Source organism: Protopterus annectens, chromosome 3.part1 (assembly GCF_019279795.1).
Source record: "Protopterus annectens isolate FY-2018-M chromosome 3.part1, PAN1.0, whole genome shotgun sequence".
NCBI classification, from domain to species: Eukaryota; Metazoa; Chordata; order Ceratodontiformes; family Protopteridae; genus Protopterus; species Protopterus annectens.
The window spans coordinates 79,149,124-79,165,503 of record NC_056732.1 but is presented as its reverse complement, the minus strand read 5'-3'; the positions used below and the strand labels follow the sequence as shown (position 1 = coordinate 79,165,503).

At 40.1% G+C, this 16,380-nt stretch overlaps 1 protein-coding gene across 1 annotated transcript in view; it reads left to right on the top strand.

Annotated features, from left to right (window-relative positions):
- Window positions 1-1,820: 1,820 nt before the first annotated feature.
- Window positions 1,821-16,380, top strand: part of TMEM65 (transmembrane protein 65) — a 712,146-nt gene continuing 697,586 nt past the window's right edge. The window contains exon 1 of the mRNA XM_044066591.1: window positions 1,821-2,916. Within this exon, the coding sequence (XP_043922526.1) occupies window positions 2,628-2,916 (289 nt within the window). The 5' untranslated portion in view covers window positions 1,821-2,627. The remainder of the gene's footprint in view (window positions 2,917-16,380) is intronic.

The window sequence follows — 16,380 nt, the reverse complement described above, 5'->3', positions numbered from 1 at the left end:
TAAAAGTTTTTTTTCTTTTAAACAAGAAGCATCTTTATTAAACCATCACTTACGACATAGGCAATGGTACATTTATATAAATTAAAACAATCTTAGTTGTAAGCATTTTACATCACAAACCATACAGACACACTCCCAGTTGCAAACATTATACATCATTTATAATCTACCCAATCATTTTCAAGCATTACATAGCTCATTTAAGTCCTGCCTTCTTTTAAACCTCATTCCTCCCCTGTATGTATTGTTCCCACAATTCCCATTTTCTCCTATGTAGTTTGCTCTTACCCTTTTCTAAAGATCTCAGTTCTAGTTTTGTCTCTGTTACTATATTCACTACTTTTAGTACAGTTGATTTAGATTTTGATTTCCATTTTCTAGTATTTTTTTTTTTTTTGGCAGCCACTGTAATTAGACAAAGCAAGGCCTTACCATGTCTAAGCAATTCTGATTCTGTATCATAGCTCAGAAAAAATAATTTCCCTCATCATACCAATCTGCCCACCCAGCATCTCTTACAGTGCATCTTGCAAGGAATCCTTAAAGTCTGCCAACTCTTTGCACTCCCAGGAAATATGTTCCCAATTACCTTTTTCTTCTCCATCACACCTCCAACATTTGCTGTCTATCTGAGGAAAAATTATTGGGAGTCTACTTGGGGTATAAAAATATCTATGTAAACACTTCCAAGCAAAATCTTAAACCTGCTAGATTTTGTTGCATATTTGGGAGACGTGCATATATCCTCCCATTGTTTCTTTGTGAGTCGCTTATCCAGTCTCTCTTCCCAACCCTTTCTAACCTCCTGTGATTGATTCTTATAGTTATCATGCAATATTTTATATGCTCAATTATTACTTTTCTAATGGCAGCTTCTGTTCTATATTCTACTAAAAACATTATCAGTGATGGTCTTTCATTTAGGACCCCCTATTTCTTTCTCTTTGTCTATTCTCTGATATCAATCCTTGGTAGGGAAGGCAATCTCTAACCTGCAGCCAAGAAAAAAATCTGTCTTCTCAATCTATCATCTTTCCCTCTCTGATTATTTGCTTCCAATACCTTGGTTCCTTTGCTAGTTTTCTCCAATAAAGTCCAGCTCCCTCTTGCCTGTTGTCTCATCCCTAATTGCAGTCAACCCTATCAGCAGAATCTCCCTTTTCCATTCCCCTGTTGGGTTAATTCTTAAGATACATCCTGCTCCTTTATAGATATAATATTCTGTATGATTATTGTTATTCTCCTTAAAGGTCTGTATCCAAAATCCCAGTCTCCTTGATTCTTGAGCTTCCCCTTGTTTTTCGACTTGGAATTATAGTTTTCCGCTTGTGCTATGTTTAGGAACCTTAACTGTGTAGTTCTTAAATACCCCTTCAAATCCACTCTGTGCTACTGGAAGAATCTTATCCCACTTGACCCTTGCCTTCTTCCCCTTCCAAAGTCCTTCAACTCTTCATTAATTGGTATCCATAACTTCTCCACTGGTTAATAAAAATAGACCTGACCTGTGTATAAGACAAATTTAACTAAAATTTAACTGCCTGTATCTTTTTGTCCATATCCATATAACAGAACGTCCATATCTTGCGCTAAAAGTTGAGATGTATTAGTATGATAGAGGACTATTACTCTTGACAATTGCTATACCCTATAACTTGTTTTTAACATACTTCCGAAGTAGGAAGCGTAATCAGGTTTACTACAACACCCAGAGGAAACTGCGAAATCAATGGTGCCTAGCAATGCATTCTGGGAATCATAGTATAGTTAATCTCTAAAGAGTGAGAAACAGGTACACTGGATTGGTGAACAACGACTCCCGTGGTACAGCAGAGGTAATGCCCCTTGTATGAAGGTCTCAAGTAACACAGGCTTGGCTGTATTCCTGTTGGGAATAACAAGGCTGCTGGAGTTTATCTGACCTCAAACTGAAAGTGACTGTTTGTAAGGGCGGTGCCTAACGGCTGACTGAAGTCGTCGAATTTTGACTCGTCAGCTGTATTGGGTGTGTTTGTGTTTCTAGCAGTGGAGGGCACACCATTCAAGAGAAGCTGTAGGCATGGCTTTTGTGTGTAAGGCAAACTGATCGGGCGTATCTGTCAGGTAGTGCTCTCTTGCAGCAAAGAAGAGCTACCGATTATTATCCAAAGTTAGCATATTTAAACGTCCACTTTAAACTGTGCTCGACTCCGGCATACTTGACAGGACTACTAGAAATCTGGAGTCATAAGTTGTACTGAGTACTGACCGGGTAGGCGTGCAAGCTCTTGCAGTTATGTTGGTTCGTAGTGGGGTTTAGAGAGGATGATTTGGAACCCCCAGATCTATTTCTTCGTGGGCATCCACTGCTTTTTGCGAACCTTTCCCCGAAAGGTGTTTGGTTTTCCACAGTCACTTCGAACAAAAACTGGGGAGAAAAAAGCGCTGTTTATATAATAGATTGCTAGACGTTCCTTAAGTGTTCCATATTTTCTGAAGCAGCAGGACGGTGAAGTTGGCACTGTTACTATCCTTTGTTTATAGGCTTGATACCAAGGACATTTGGCAGCGAGGTGCTTTAAGCAGTGGCTCCTGTTCAGGTGTTTCATTAACCATTACTTGCACTTATTCTGTGGGTCACTGACAGGATGATGCCCTCGTTACTTCCTTGTCTAAGGACTGCTGTGCGCTCCGCTACTTCTCTGCAGCAGCAGCTTCGCCCTGGGGGCAGAGCTGTTATAAATCGCTGGAATACTCTACCAACTGCTGTGCACTTTCCAGCCAGCCGAGGTCTGGGCACCCACCCAAGGAAGGAGACAATGGAGCCCCTGAATTCTGCACAAGGAGCTCGTGATTTCATATACAGCCTACATCCGAGTGAGAGAAGCTGTCTGCTACGGGAGCTGCACCGGTTCGAGTCTATTGCTATAGCCCAAGGTAAGGAGAAAGTATGTGCTGCTGCTGGCAGTGCCTGAGCTCCTGTGCTGTGACATGTTCGGGTTTATTCCCCAACAGTGTATGGTAGAAGAAATTCTAGCAATAGGTTATCAGCAGTGTACAGGTTTAATGGAAGACAGTAAACAGCCCTGAGTTAACAGATTGTAAGAGCAGCGTGTGTTTTGCCACCAACAATCACACTAGCACTGGAGTACTGCAAACCAATGGAATGTGCACGTGGCAAGCTGTCATCGCAGGGCGCGTAGCAGCCCACCCTGCTGCATGCACTCCGCTTCATTGAAGGGGATTGTAGAGCTTTGCTGCAATTGCACAATGCACGCAAATAGTGGTTTGGTTTCGTGTTTTGTGTCACTTCTAAGGCAGCACCATGCACAAGGGGAAATACTTACTGATTGATGTAGAATACCAGTGATATTCTTTGCTGTAAAACAGGACTCGCCGCGTGGAAATATCCCCAACCCCACCCCGGGCACTAACAAGTACAAAAGTTGTCACTGCCCTTCAGGCAGTGTCAAAGTTTCCTCACTGAGACCAGGCATTCGAAAGGTTTGATTACCCTTGTATCATGCTGGTACTTTTTTCCTTGTATACTTAGCCATGTTTTTAAATACGTTACTCGAAAAGCCTTATTATCAAAAATAATTTGTTCCAAAGTTTTTGAAGTTACTGGCCAATGAACTGCATTCTGTAATTGTTACTTACATGCTCATGTGTAATCATTACTATAATTTAGTTTGATAACAGACACGATTTGTTTCTATTTTTGATTGTTTAATTTTGACGTCTTGGAGTAATTTTGTAGTCCATAACAAAGTTTATGTATGAAGTGAATGCAGTAAATAAGCACCTTTTTACTATTCCTTCACTATTTACACATGCTGCTCAACTGTCCCACATTTTCACTCAAATTATAGGTCTGGTCATCTTAATCCCTCCTAAAACTGCTGACTTTTGGAGAAATAGTGGTGAGTTGCACTTAATAAATGATGACAGTAATTAGAGTTGTAGATTCATTTTACTTAAAAGTGTATATTAATCCACAGTTAACCGTACTAATTTTTTAAAAAGTGTCTGTTTCTGGATCTGTCCCTGATTCATTTGAGAGCTGTGTATATGTATGTATGTATATATATATATGTATATATATATATATATATATATAGAGAGAGAGAGTATCGTGGATTTATGAGAAATAATATATTCATAATTTCAGAAGTATCTAAGGGTTTCTGTATTTTAAGTCATCTTGTTACTTTAAGAAACTACCCCATATTTCTGTACTGTAATGAACAGTTCACGCAGCAAAAATGTAGAACATCACTAAAAACATGCTGGCAAAGAACTTGAGGTATCAGTTTCAAAACTGTATTTAAGACTTTTAGTGTACAAAAATATTGTATTGCATGATATTCAAGTTAAATTTATTTTCTAGCCTGTCCTATGACACTTTACTATTATTACCCCCCAAAAGTATTAGCCTCCTTGATGCATCCTGCTTCTTTGCTTCAGTTAATGTTACAGTGGTCTTTTGAAGTCAGACTTATTGTAGTAGGTAACAAAATCCAAATATCTGGTGCAGTGCGAATAACAGAAGATCAGGAACCAAATGGAAAACTCACCAAACAGCCTGTATACAAACTCAATTTATTGCAGTAAAAACACACCAAGATTAAGTGCTTTTGTCTTTCACATAGAAGACTTCATCAGAATAGAATTTTACAGTGGGATACCTATTAGTAGAGGAAAAGAGAACTTTACAATGGGGACAGTAACTAGAAAAGAATCCCCAATACTGTGATGATATCGCATAGCAACACAGGAGTACATAAATCACTCGTAGGAAACTAGTGCTGTAGTGTTATTAGACAAGAAATATAGTTTAAAGGCAGTACATTATTATCGTGTATCATACAGCAGCCATCAGATTTACTTAAAATAAGCAAATCTGATTAAGTGGTGAGAGGCAAGTTTCTGTTGTAAAATGCTGCATGACCCCCCCCCCCCCCCCAGGAAGAAGTGCAGCATCTCAACAATCATTCCACTGCGGGAGCAGATGTGCTTAGAAAACTGAAGTTAAAACTTACCCTGAAGGCAGTTTAATTTGCTGCCATTACTGTCAGTGCAACAAGTTATAAAACCATCCCAGATCTCCTGCACAATGAAAAATAGTAACAGTCAAGACAAGACAGTACCTTTACCTGCTCAGTGTCTACCAACTTTAAAAGCATTCATTAAGTGTAAATGGTGAAACAGCAAAGAAGAAGTGTCACGGTCAGCAGAACAGCATATGTAGTTCACTGTTTGGTAGTATCAGTGTCAGAATGGAAAAATACAACAGTGCATCTGTTTAAAAATATTTTTTAATAAAAGCATTGTTTGGTATAATCTGTGGGCAGTACATTATTTAATCCATCTGGTGATGCTTAGCTATAATGGCTGTGTGGAATTTCTGCAATATTCATAATCCAGCATAAGTTACTACAGTGTCACACACACAAGAGCCATGGTCTAGAGGATTTTATGGACGGATAATAAATATCTGATTTTCTAGTAATAAAGTCTCTCATTCGCTGCATTTCCTTGGCACACCTCAGACATTCTTTCTCCTTTTGAGCTCCCACCTTAATTTGTCTGAAGTGACAGCCTTATTGTGTCTTTCCCTTGTTTGCTTTGAATATTTTACCAGTGATTGTGCACTCTTTCCTTATATCGGTGCATCTTTTGCACATCTTTTCAAGTGAGAAGGCACCGGAGGAAGAAGGAGGATATCAGACATCATGATGTGGCTGCTGTAAGTGAGTGGTCAGTTGTCCCAGAAAATCTTTCTGCTATATAAGTTGTTGTATGTACAATAAGTTATTTGATGTTTTTTTCTCATTTCCAGTTTCTGTGGTGCAATAACAGTAGCTAGCTGGGAGTACCACGCCTTCCTTCTAGGATAGGCAGGCCATATGCCACTTGCTCCCATCCTGTCTTCTTGGCTGTTCCATTGCCTGAGCCACTACTTGAACTCTGGTCCCGTGAGTCAGTCAGGGCATCATTCCTTTGCTGAACTGGGATGAGAGTACTTCCGTGTAATTAGATGTGTGGTGTCTGTTGAAGTTTCTTCCTTTGCCTGAGAATGCCCAAATTCTGGCTTTATTTATTCCCCAACTTGTCAGACAGAAACACTGTTGGCATTTATCCCCAAACTCCCAAAAAATCATTCATGGGAAGTCTGTCCTATTGTCCTGTTCCAGCTCTCAAGTGATCCAGATTCTCTCCCAAAACCCTGGTTGCTGGCACCATATGCTAAAAGTATGCTGTCGCACCACTGACTGACTACAGAGTAAGGTGTTTAACGTGCTACCTTGGTTCAAGCTATTACAGGTGCGGCTGTAAATCAGTCTCATCCATAAATATAGTAATTAAATACATTAGATCAAATGTTGGCATATTAGAGGTACCTTTTTGCAGATATATAACTAACAAGTTCTGCTATTTAAAAATGCCCAAAGGTTTATTCTTTCACTTTCACCTTTGCATGCTGTCATTTTTCTGCTGTGTATTATGCATTTAGAAATTAAAGCATTGAGTAAAAAGGTCACTTTTTACTCATTGTTTTGGTTTGTTAGTTGGGGTATTTTGCAGACACCCTAATGATAATGGACATCAGTGGGTGTAACAGCCCTGTGTTTCTAATTGTTAGCCAAATAGTCCAGTTTTGCTGTGCTGATGAGGCCATAACAAGGCCGAAACGTGCATGTCCACAACTAGTGGGGTTTGGCTTTATTGGCCTGAATTTGGCCATTACACAACTTAAAACGAAAAAAGTCATGGGCATTCAGAATCGCCATATAGCTGAAACACCTAATGTTCTTAAAGGGACAGTCCCAGGGATTTTTTGTTTTGATTCAGCCTTTGTTTACATTTCAGGTGTGCCTTTCTGAGTGGGTGGGGGAAGAGTGCCTGAAGGGTGTTTTAAAGCTGATAGCCAAATTCCATCTCAAATTGCAGTTGTACTGACAACAGTTCTCCCTGTGAACCATTCATTAGTTTAATCTGTGCATTTTACCCATTGAGAAAAATAGCCTTTCAGGCATTTTATGACCTGACTGCTGCTTCTATTCTAGAAAGCACATCGGTAATGCAAGGCTTTTAAAACATTAGTAAACATATATATATTTTTTCTTTCATTTGATATTTTATTCTGCAGTGTGTGTGAATCCTGGCCATCTACAACAATTTTATGACATGGCTTCTACCTGTAGAAAGTATACGAGTCAGACAGCAGTAGTGGAAACCATATTTGGGTTCGTGAAGGGCCAATCTTGTCTCTTGAACCTGATTGATGTCTCCAGAGCTGTGGACGAGGGTAAAGCGGTCCACACAGCCTATCTGGACCTCGCTAAGGCCTTCGACACCATCCCCCACTCTGGAATCATAGATAAACTTACTAAGCTGGGCATAAATCCCTACATCACTCAATGGGTTGCCACCTGGCTTACTGACAGAACCCAGACTGTAAATGTAGCGGACTCCAAATCCTGGGACCGCTCTTGTTAGGCATCTACTTCTGTGAAATACAGGCCAACACTAAGGGACTCTGGCTAACAAAGTTCGCAGATGACTGCAAACTGGGAGCCATTATTGAATCCCCAAATGATGTGGATATTCTACAAAATGACCTTACAAAAACAGATGCTTGGTGCCAGAGCCATGGGCTCAAGCGTAATGCCAAGAAATGTATAGTTATCCCCTTTGGAAAAAATGTACCCATGAATTACCACATAGGTGTTAGTATACTAAACATAGAAACTGTGATGAGAGACCTAGGGACACAGGTGGACAGTGGTCTCACCTTCGATTACCACATCGCCACAACATTCAGGAAATCCTTCTATGTGGCAGACCTCATCACTAAGGGATTTTCATCCAGAAAAAAGGAGGTCATTGTCCCACTGTACTCATCCCTCATTAGACCCATTATAGAGTATAACGCCCCGTTTGGTATGTACCTCACAAGACATCTGCAACAGCTGGAAAGGCCGCAGAAATACCTCACTAAAAGAATCACACGCCTAAAGCAGATGCCATATGCTGACCGCCTAAAAAAACTCCAGCTATACTCTGTGGCATATCGTCTACTCGGAGGCGATCTCTGCTTGACATACAAGGCCATGTCAAACCCTAAGCTGTTGGACATGCTCCACTTAAAGAAATCCCAATCCCTCAGAGCCACATGCTCCAGGGATCTAAACCTGGTCATCACAATGAACAAAACATGCTGGAGGAATAGGTTCCTGACCCAGAGACTCCCAACACTCTGGAATAGACTGCCCATACATGTCAAGCAGTGCGCCTCCTTGGCCCTCTTCAAAAGGAACCTTGACAGTTGGTTGGGAGATAGGAAATTCACTCCGGGGATCATGTCAGTCGCCCTGCTAGACAGGGGTCCAGGGAAGTAAATATTGTGGGAAGAAATATCCAGGGAATTTTTATGGCTAGGCTTGTATAGGCCCTAGGGCCGATAGCCTAGTACCAGCCTATGAAAGTGACACGTCGAAGTGGGTGTGACTTCTATCAGTTTAACTTGGACCCTAATTTTAAACACTGGGATTATCCTTTTAAGGGTCATTTGCATATATCCCATGTGCCTCTGATACAAGAGGTTTAAGGAATTACACATTGAAAATTCTATCTTGGATAGATGTTTCTTGTAGTTTTTACTGATTGCATTTAGAAATTAGGAATTCCTTTTTAAGGAGTTTTTCATTAATGCATAAGTTTAAATACTGTATTTTAATCCATTCAGCACTCTCAGTAGAACCTGAAGCATCTGTAAGAATGTTTGTAGGATATCTGGCCTATTGGCATAGTAACAGAGCTATAGTGACATTATCATCAATAAAAACAATATTTAACAATGTTGCTATGTGCAATGTTGAGCTTTACTGGTGAAGCAATAATAAAAACAAAGTTCATTGTCTTGCAAACCTTTTCTGAGTGAATTCTGGATAGGGACTAGGTGTTGAATTTGCACGTTGATAATAATGTTTAAACAGCAGTAAATAGCTTAGCTTATTAATGCTTCCATTTTATGACCAAGATGGCAGCAAACAAGCTTAAGAACAATACTGAAGATGTTCACACTGTTAAATAAATCTTGGGGTAGAAATGTTTAGCTTGATGTGTATTGTTGCTGTATATTCCTATCCATTTTATACATTCTGTACAGTGTCTTGTAATGTCATTGCTTCCACTCTGGCATTGTTTTAAAGTATGCATATGGTTAGAATTGGTACCAAAGGACATAACCGGTTGGGACATAGAGTTCTGTTGATGATTGCTTAAAGGCTCTAATCTTGCTACTATGCAGGAAACTCCAGTGAAGAAGTGTGTAGATTACATGTGAAAGATTTAGAAATTCTGAAAATAGTAAGGGAGTAAAGGTGATTTCCATAAATGGAAGAGGCAGAAGAAGAAATGTTGATAAACTGCTGTGCTAGGTAGATACACAGCATAACAAAGCAGTACCTTTTACTTGCTTGATCATGCTTTCAGGATGTGGATGTCAGAAAAGCCTGGGGAAGTATAAAATCTGTTCTGTTTCTGCGTACTGTTACAATGAAAAACAGCATGACATTAATGGCCATTGCCATCGAAAGATTGTTGCACGCATCCTGTGGTATACGGTCTGCATTGTTCATGTGAACGTTACTATTGTAGGACAGACTGAGGTAAATATGGATTTCATATACAAAATGTGTAAGAGGTATTAAAAGTCATGGTAATAGACCACTGGCTTCATTTAGAGATCATCACAACATGATTTTTAAAACAGCGAGCGTTTTTTCTTTATTTACCTGCTTGTGAATAAATAATTATGTCCAAATGTATCTTAGATATTACTAAGAAAAGAAGCCTGGTTTATTTTTATGTTTGACACTTTGAATGCAGAAAGGATTAAATCAAGAACTGATAGGAAGTGCATTTTGTGAAAACATTGTTTAAATAAACATGTATCTTGCTAATGGTAGCATGTTGTTGACATAGGGCTATATGATTGGAAGGGAAGTGCTTCCTCTGGATGTTTAACATGATTGCTAGTTTTACATTGCATGATTGTAGAAGTTAGCTAATGTAATAGCTGTTTTTTATGTAAAATAATTTTTTAAAGGCTACCCAGCAGTATGTCTTGTGGAATGAATATAGTTGATTGGTAGCCTTAAAGGGTGATGGTGACCCAATTTGGACGACTCCTTCACACTACCTTGTGCCATTTCAGAGTGGTACCCATAAGAAGTGTAGATGGTATCTAGTAGAATTATTTGAGATCAAAAAGGGTGAAGCTCTACTAGGAGGCCCTTTGAGTAATAAACACTGTGCTTTGACATGATATAAAAGACCATAAAAAATCCAACTCCTAATGGAAATTGCAGTATTAACTCAGTTATACCTGCCAACTGTCAGTTAATGAGGTGTCAGATTCTTGTGGCTTGCCAGGCTGGATAGGAACTGCCTGGACCTCTTTGTCATAGTTGCATTTAAATGTGAGAAAAACCTCCTTTAAGTTAAACAACTCACTTTGTCATTTTTAAGCTTCTTAATCACAGCCCTGAGTGCTACAGATTTAATACAGTGTTAAATTACCTTGTAACAGGAGCACTGTGTAAGGTCTACCATTCAAGATCTGTAAGATTTAAGTGAGACAAGTTAGCCCACACAGTTAGTATGTTGGGCATGAAGCAGAAACCTTTATGATCCACACAATAGGCACGATTGATTTAAGCTGTATTCTGTTCAGTAATGCAATTAGAGCAGCATTTATATAGATGATTTAACTCCCTGATTGTTGTGGTGTAGGGATGATCAAAGCAGGTACTTATTTTCTGGGTCATAGCATGAGGTAGACCTCACAGATATATGTGTTGGCAGAAATAAGATGATTCATGTCAGAGTTAACCATGTCCAAATTCAAGTGCATTTCCTGGCAGAAGGAGCAATGACACTCAAAACAGTCCATTTACAAATCATCCTTAGGACAAAAATAATTTGTATGTCTGTAAAGATGAATCTCTGCTCAAAAGTGACTAGGTTATTGCTGCCTTAAAGAGTATAAATCAGTACAGCAACTAGAGGGTGCATAATGTCAGCAATGTCCATAAAATCAGAAGTGTTAACCCAAAAGATGTTGAAGGGTCTGTGCAAAGTCCAGCATAGATAGTCATTTAGTAGTGTACAGCAGAATGGTCATTCTGTACAAATAGGGATATCATTGCCCCCTTTACTCAGCTCTCATTAGGACAGTCATTGAATATAATGCCCCCCTTTAGCATGTATCTGTCCAGACACATGAAGCAACTAAAAGAATACAAGGCCTAAACAACATGTCCTATATGGACTGACTCATATCCCTGTTGCTATACTCTGTATCCTTCAGACTGCTAAGAGGTGACTTGTGTCTGGCATACAAGTCATTCTCTGACTCAATACTGATGGATTTACTGCACTTCAACAAGTCAAATTGCACCAGCAAATCAAATGGCATCAGAAATACTCTGTCTAGGGATTAAACCTATTTTTTAACATTAACAGAACAGTTTGGAGGGACAGGTATATCTCACAGAGGATACTGCTACTCTTGAATAGACTCTCCTTCCACATAAAATGAAATTCATATTCAGTCATCTTGGATTTATGGATGGGAAACGGAAAGTTTTCTCCAGGTCTGCCCCTGTAGTACCGATGGACAGAGGTAGCTCCAAAATGCTTTATCCCATGCATGGGTTCCCAAAAATTGTCTATGGTATGATCCCAGTTGTCCTCATTAAGGATAGTATATACTTATTGACAATGGGATGGGTAAGGCCAATCTCGAACCAAATGGGATAGATTAATTTGAGCACAAAAAGGGAAATTGGCTAGACTTAAAGTGTTCCACAATGACAGCTAGCTTGGTACTTACCTACTAACCTAGAAGAAGGTCACAATGAGAACCACAAATAATTTCAGCATGCTGTATGTCTGGTAAAATGAATACAGACAGCGTTCAGCTCAGTCAGCATGTAGTGTTTGAAGATGGTGCATGAGACTGAAAACTACTGATTTGTTCATAGGTTCATAGGTGTGTACTAGGCTAATGGCCTTGGGGCCTTTACAAGCCTAGCCGTAGGATTACCCTGGCATAGTGCCACCTGACCTTAGTTCTCAGTGCCTCTGTCAAGTAGAACCACTGGTGTTATCCTCAGGGTGAATTTTCTGTTTCCCATCCATTCATCAAGATTTCTCTTGAAGAGGGTCAGCGAGGTGCTCTGCTTGATATGTATAGGAAGTCTATTCCATATCTTGGGCAGGCTCTGGGTTATGAACCTGTCCCTCCAGCATGTTCTGTTAATTGTAGTAATGAGGTTGAGGTCCCTGGAGCGTGTGGTGCGGAGGGATTGGGGTTTCTTTAGATGTAGCATTTCTAATAGAGCTGGGTCAGACATGGCTTTGTAAGTCAAGTAGAGATTGCCTCTAAGTAGGCGATATGAGACAGAGAATAGTTGGAGATTTTTGAGTCTGTCTGTGTAGGACAAGTGTTTAAGGCCTAGGATTCACTTTGTGAGGTACTTTTGCGGTCTCTCCAGTTGTTGCAGGTGTTTAGTGAGGTACATGCCAAATGGGGCATTGTACTTGATGATTGGCCTAATGAGAGAAGAGTAGAGGGAGACAATGACCTCTTTCTTCTTGGATGCAAAACTCTTAGTAATGAGATGTGCCACATAGAAAGACTTTCTGACCATAGTGAAAATGTGGTGATCAAAAGAGAGGTTGCTGTCAACCTGTGTTCCCAGATCTCTTATAACATCTTCTGTGTTCAGTGGACTACCATCAATGTGGTAATTCATGGGAACCAGGTTTTTCCCAAAGGGGATGACAACACAATTTTTGGCATTGAGCTTAAGGCCATGGTTCTGACACCAGTTGTTGGTCACTTGGGGAGTTAATAATGGCTCCCAACTTGTAATTGTCTGCGAACTTTGTCAGCCAGAGAGTCCCTTCGTGTTGGCCCGGACTTCAGAGAAGTAGATACCAAACAGGAGAGGACCCAGGAGCAAACCCTGTGGGACTCGTCTCTTGTGGGAGTAAGAACGAAGCTGGTCCAGGACATTGGAATTAATGAACTCCAGGAAACGTTGGGCAAGTATATTGATACATGAGTAGTTTACCCAGTTAATGGAGGGGTAGTTGAAGTTGCCTAGTAAGAGTATTAGGTTAGACCCTAATATTCTCCAGGGTGCTTAGGAACGTGGAGTGCGAGTCTTGGGACATGGTTGGGGACCTATAGCAGGCTACGACCTGAATCACTGTCTTACCCAATGTTAGCTGCACCTGAAGTATCTCTGATGCGTTATTTTGGGCTACCAGTCTGGAAGTGTGCACATCCTTTATGAATATGGAGACACCTCCGCCTTTGGAGCTTCGGTCTAAGTTCTGGGGCCGAAAGGTGTGGAATGAGTTATAGCCTGGTAGTGCAGGGAACCAGGTCTCTGTTACAACACAAATGTCGATGTTCTCCATTTTAAGGAATGCCTCAAGCGAGTGCATTTTGAGATTCAGAATTCTAGTGTTGAGCAACATGACCCTCAGATTGCATTTGTTTATAGCTGTTACAGTGGTAATTTGGGCTTTAGAACACCACCTAAAAAAGGTACTATAGTGGTGGCAAGAGCCTTGGCCAGTATCCGGAATCCCAGGGGTGACAGATGCAGACCATCTCTGGCATCGAGGTCTGTTAATCATGTCATCCCAGGCAGGCGGATACTGGATCCCCTTAGAATGACACCAGAAATATAGCCATTTGTTGAAATCAATCATTTTCTGCTTGTACCGTGGTATCATTCTGGGTGATGGTAGGATGCTACTCAGGGCTAGGGTCATACCTGCCTTGGCTACATAATCTGAGAGCTCCTCCATGTCTCTTTTCATGTAGTCCAGGGAGGTATGTCTCAGGTCATTCACACCAAGATGTACAGTGACAGAGTCATATTTGTACCTGTTGTTGAGTGACCTGAGCATATGCGTCGGATCCTGGCTCCTGACACACAGCTGACTGTTACTTTCTTCTTATTCAACCTAGTGAGTGGGACATCAGTGTTCCTCACTATCGAGTCACCTATGACTAGTGTGTTGGGCATGCTGTTTTGCCTTAGGGGCTTTGGTTGAGTGGCACACTGTTTAGGAGATTTATGTGTCTCGTGATTAGTGTTGTGTTGTGGTGGCCGAGTGCGTTTCTGCTTTGGAGGGCTGTGCTGCTTGGGTAGATTTTTATTGAGCCTCCGTGAAGGTGGGTGTGTGGTTTGTGTTTTTATGTGAAGGCAGTGCTGGTGTGTGTTCTGGAGGGCTATGTGTTCCATGTGGTGTGGTGCAAGTGTTGACCTTCTCCTCTTGACCAGCTGTTCCGGTCTTGGCTGGCGAGTGCGTGGCTTCTAATTTGGATATATAAGTGCATCTCTTGCAAGTCTGAGTGTTGGAAGGTAAGAGGAGAGGGTTGTCGGTGTACATGAGGCAGTTGCTACATTGCCTCAGGATGCCCAGGTTCACCAGGTTAATAGGAGAAAGCACAGGGAACTGCCCTTTAGACATGCCTGGTGGGGTGGGCATTGATAATAAGTACTAGATCCGTTTCCTTGTAGAAAGTTTAGTGTTTGTGTACTGCTGCTGTTGAGCATAAGGGTTAACAATTGTAGCAATGTAAAGTATTTGCACAACAAGATTTTTGACAGAGGGGTAGAAGCAGATGTTCCCACACAGATGTTCAGGGTTCCATTCCTATTGGATCATAGCAGGAAGAAGTATGTCCAGCCAGTTGTTCTGTGAACTTCAACAAGCCAGGGCAGAAAGCAAGTATGAAGTGCAGTTAAGCAGAAATCAAACTATTTTTTTCTTTCTTTTTTTTTTTTTTAATTGTGCAGTGCAAGACATCAGGGCATTTACAGGTACATATGAGCTAGTAAAGCCAGAGGGGTTTGGCTGGAATGGCAAACTTTGATCAGTGTATGGGTATAATCAGTACTTATAGCAAGGATGACATATGGCTGGTGGAACAAAGCATAGCCACAACAGCAGTGCATGAAGTAGTATAAAAATCTAAAAAACTTAGTGAAAATGTTATGATTTTAAATGCTAGTTTGCTGATTAGAACCAAAACTTAGAAAACCATGCTGTTTGAGAAGATCACTATAAGAGTTACCTGTTAACGTTTGCCATCTTACCTTAAAAGATATTAACTGATTGAAAAAGAACTGTTAGCCACATAGTGCATGGTTGATAAAAATCCTGTCAATTTATGGGCAAAGAATACTAGTGGAACGTGACTGCAAACTTGGATATCTTTCTACAAGGCACATTGAACTGCAAAGGATGTTATGCTTACAGAGGACTGACTTCATTGTAAAGCATAATCCAGGAAAAGACATGCATATAATTCATATACCAAGCTATTCATATTTGTCAGAGCAGCAGAAAGACTTGTTCATAATGAACTGGAAGTTAATCGGATAATTCTACAGTTGTTTGATTAAAAAGAAGCTTAAAGAGTTTCAACAATGCACTGAGTGATTGTGTTTTTGAGAAATTACTATGAAGGGCTGACCAAAACACAAAATGCTTGGAGAAGGCATTTGTTGCATATAAGGTTTTGATGTTCAACGCTGATAAAGTGATAGTGCCAGGTCAGGTAAGGAAAGAATACACGAGTCTTACTTGGAAATTGTTTAAAGAAAGAGTTTGTGATGGTCAGGGATATCTATACTAATATTATTCACCAAACTGTTCAGAATTGCTAGTGCTTATCATACAAGCAGTCCAGGAGAAGAGATGTTTTTATGCTTTTCTGGCAATACCATGGAGTAAAACTTTAACAGATTGGCTTCTGTATGAAGGCTTAGGTATACTTGATTTGTATTGACTAGTATTTAAAGCTTCTTGACATTTTGAGGTTAATACACACTATAGATAGAATTGCAATCAATGCAGTGAAAGCTAAATTTTCAAGACAATGAATTTCTTATATGGTAATATAAAGTAGCAGTCTTCAGTATGCAGAACTGAGGAAGTTCATGCATATTCTCTGTTGTCCTAATTATACCTAACCTATTGGTCAAGTTGAGATGGCATTTCTGCCAGTCAACAACCTAAGAAAAAATCCCGTAGTATTAGCAGTCACTGTTATGTAGATTCACATTTAGCTGTGTTGTAGTAATATAGAAGTACTAAATTGCAATGTGTTGGCCTATCTCCTTTTCAGTATCTGATGGGATGTAAATTGTTGACAACAATTCCTACATCTGAATTTTGCTCACTCCTGAAAATCAAATCCCAGTGCAAGATAAAGTGGAACCAAACCAGTTTTGTTATGATCAAATGCAGAGTATTTGTTAACAGTAAAAATAGGAGATGGAGTGAGAAATTTCCAGG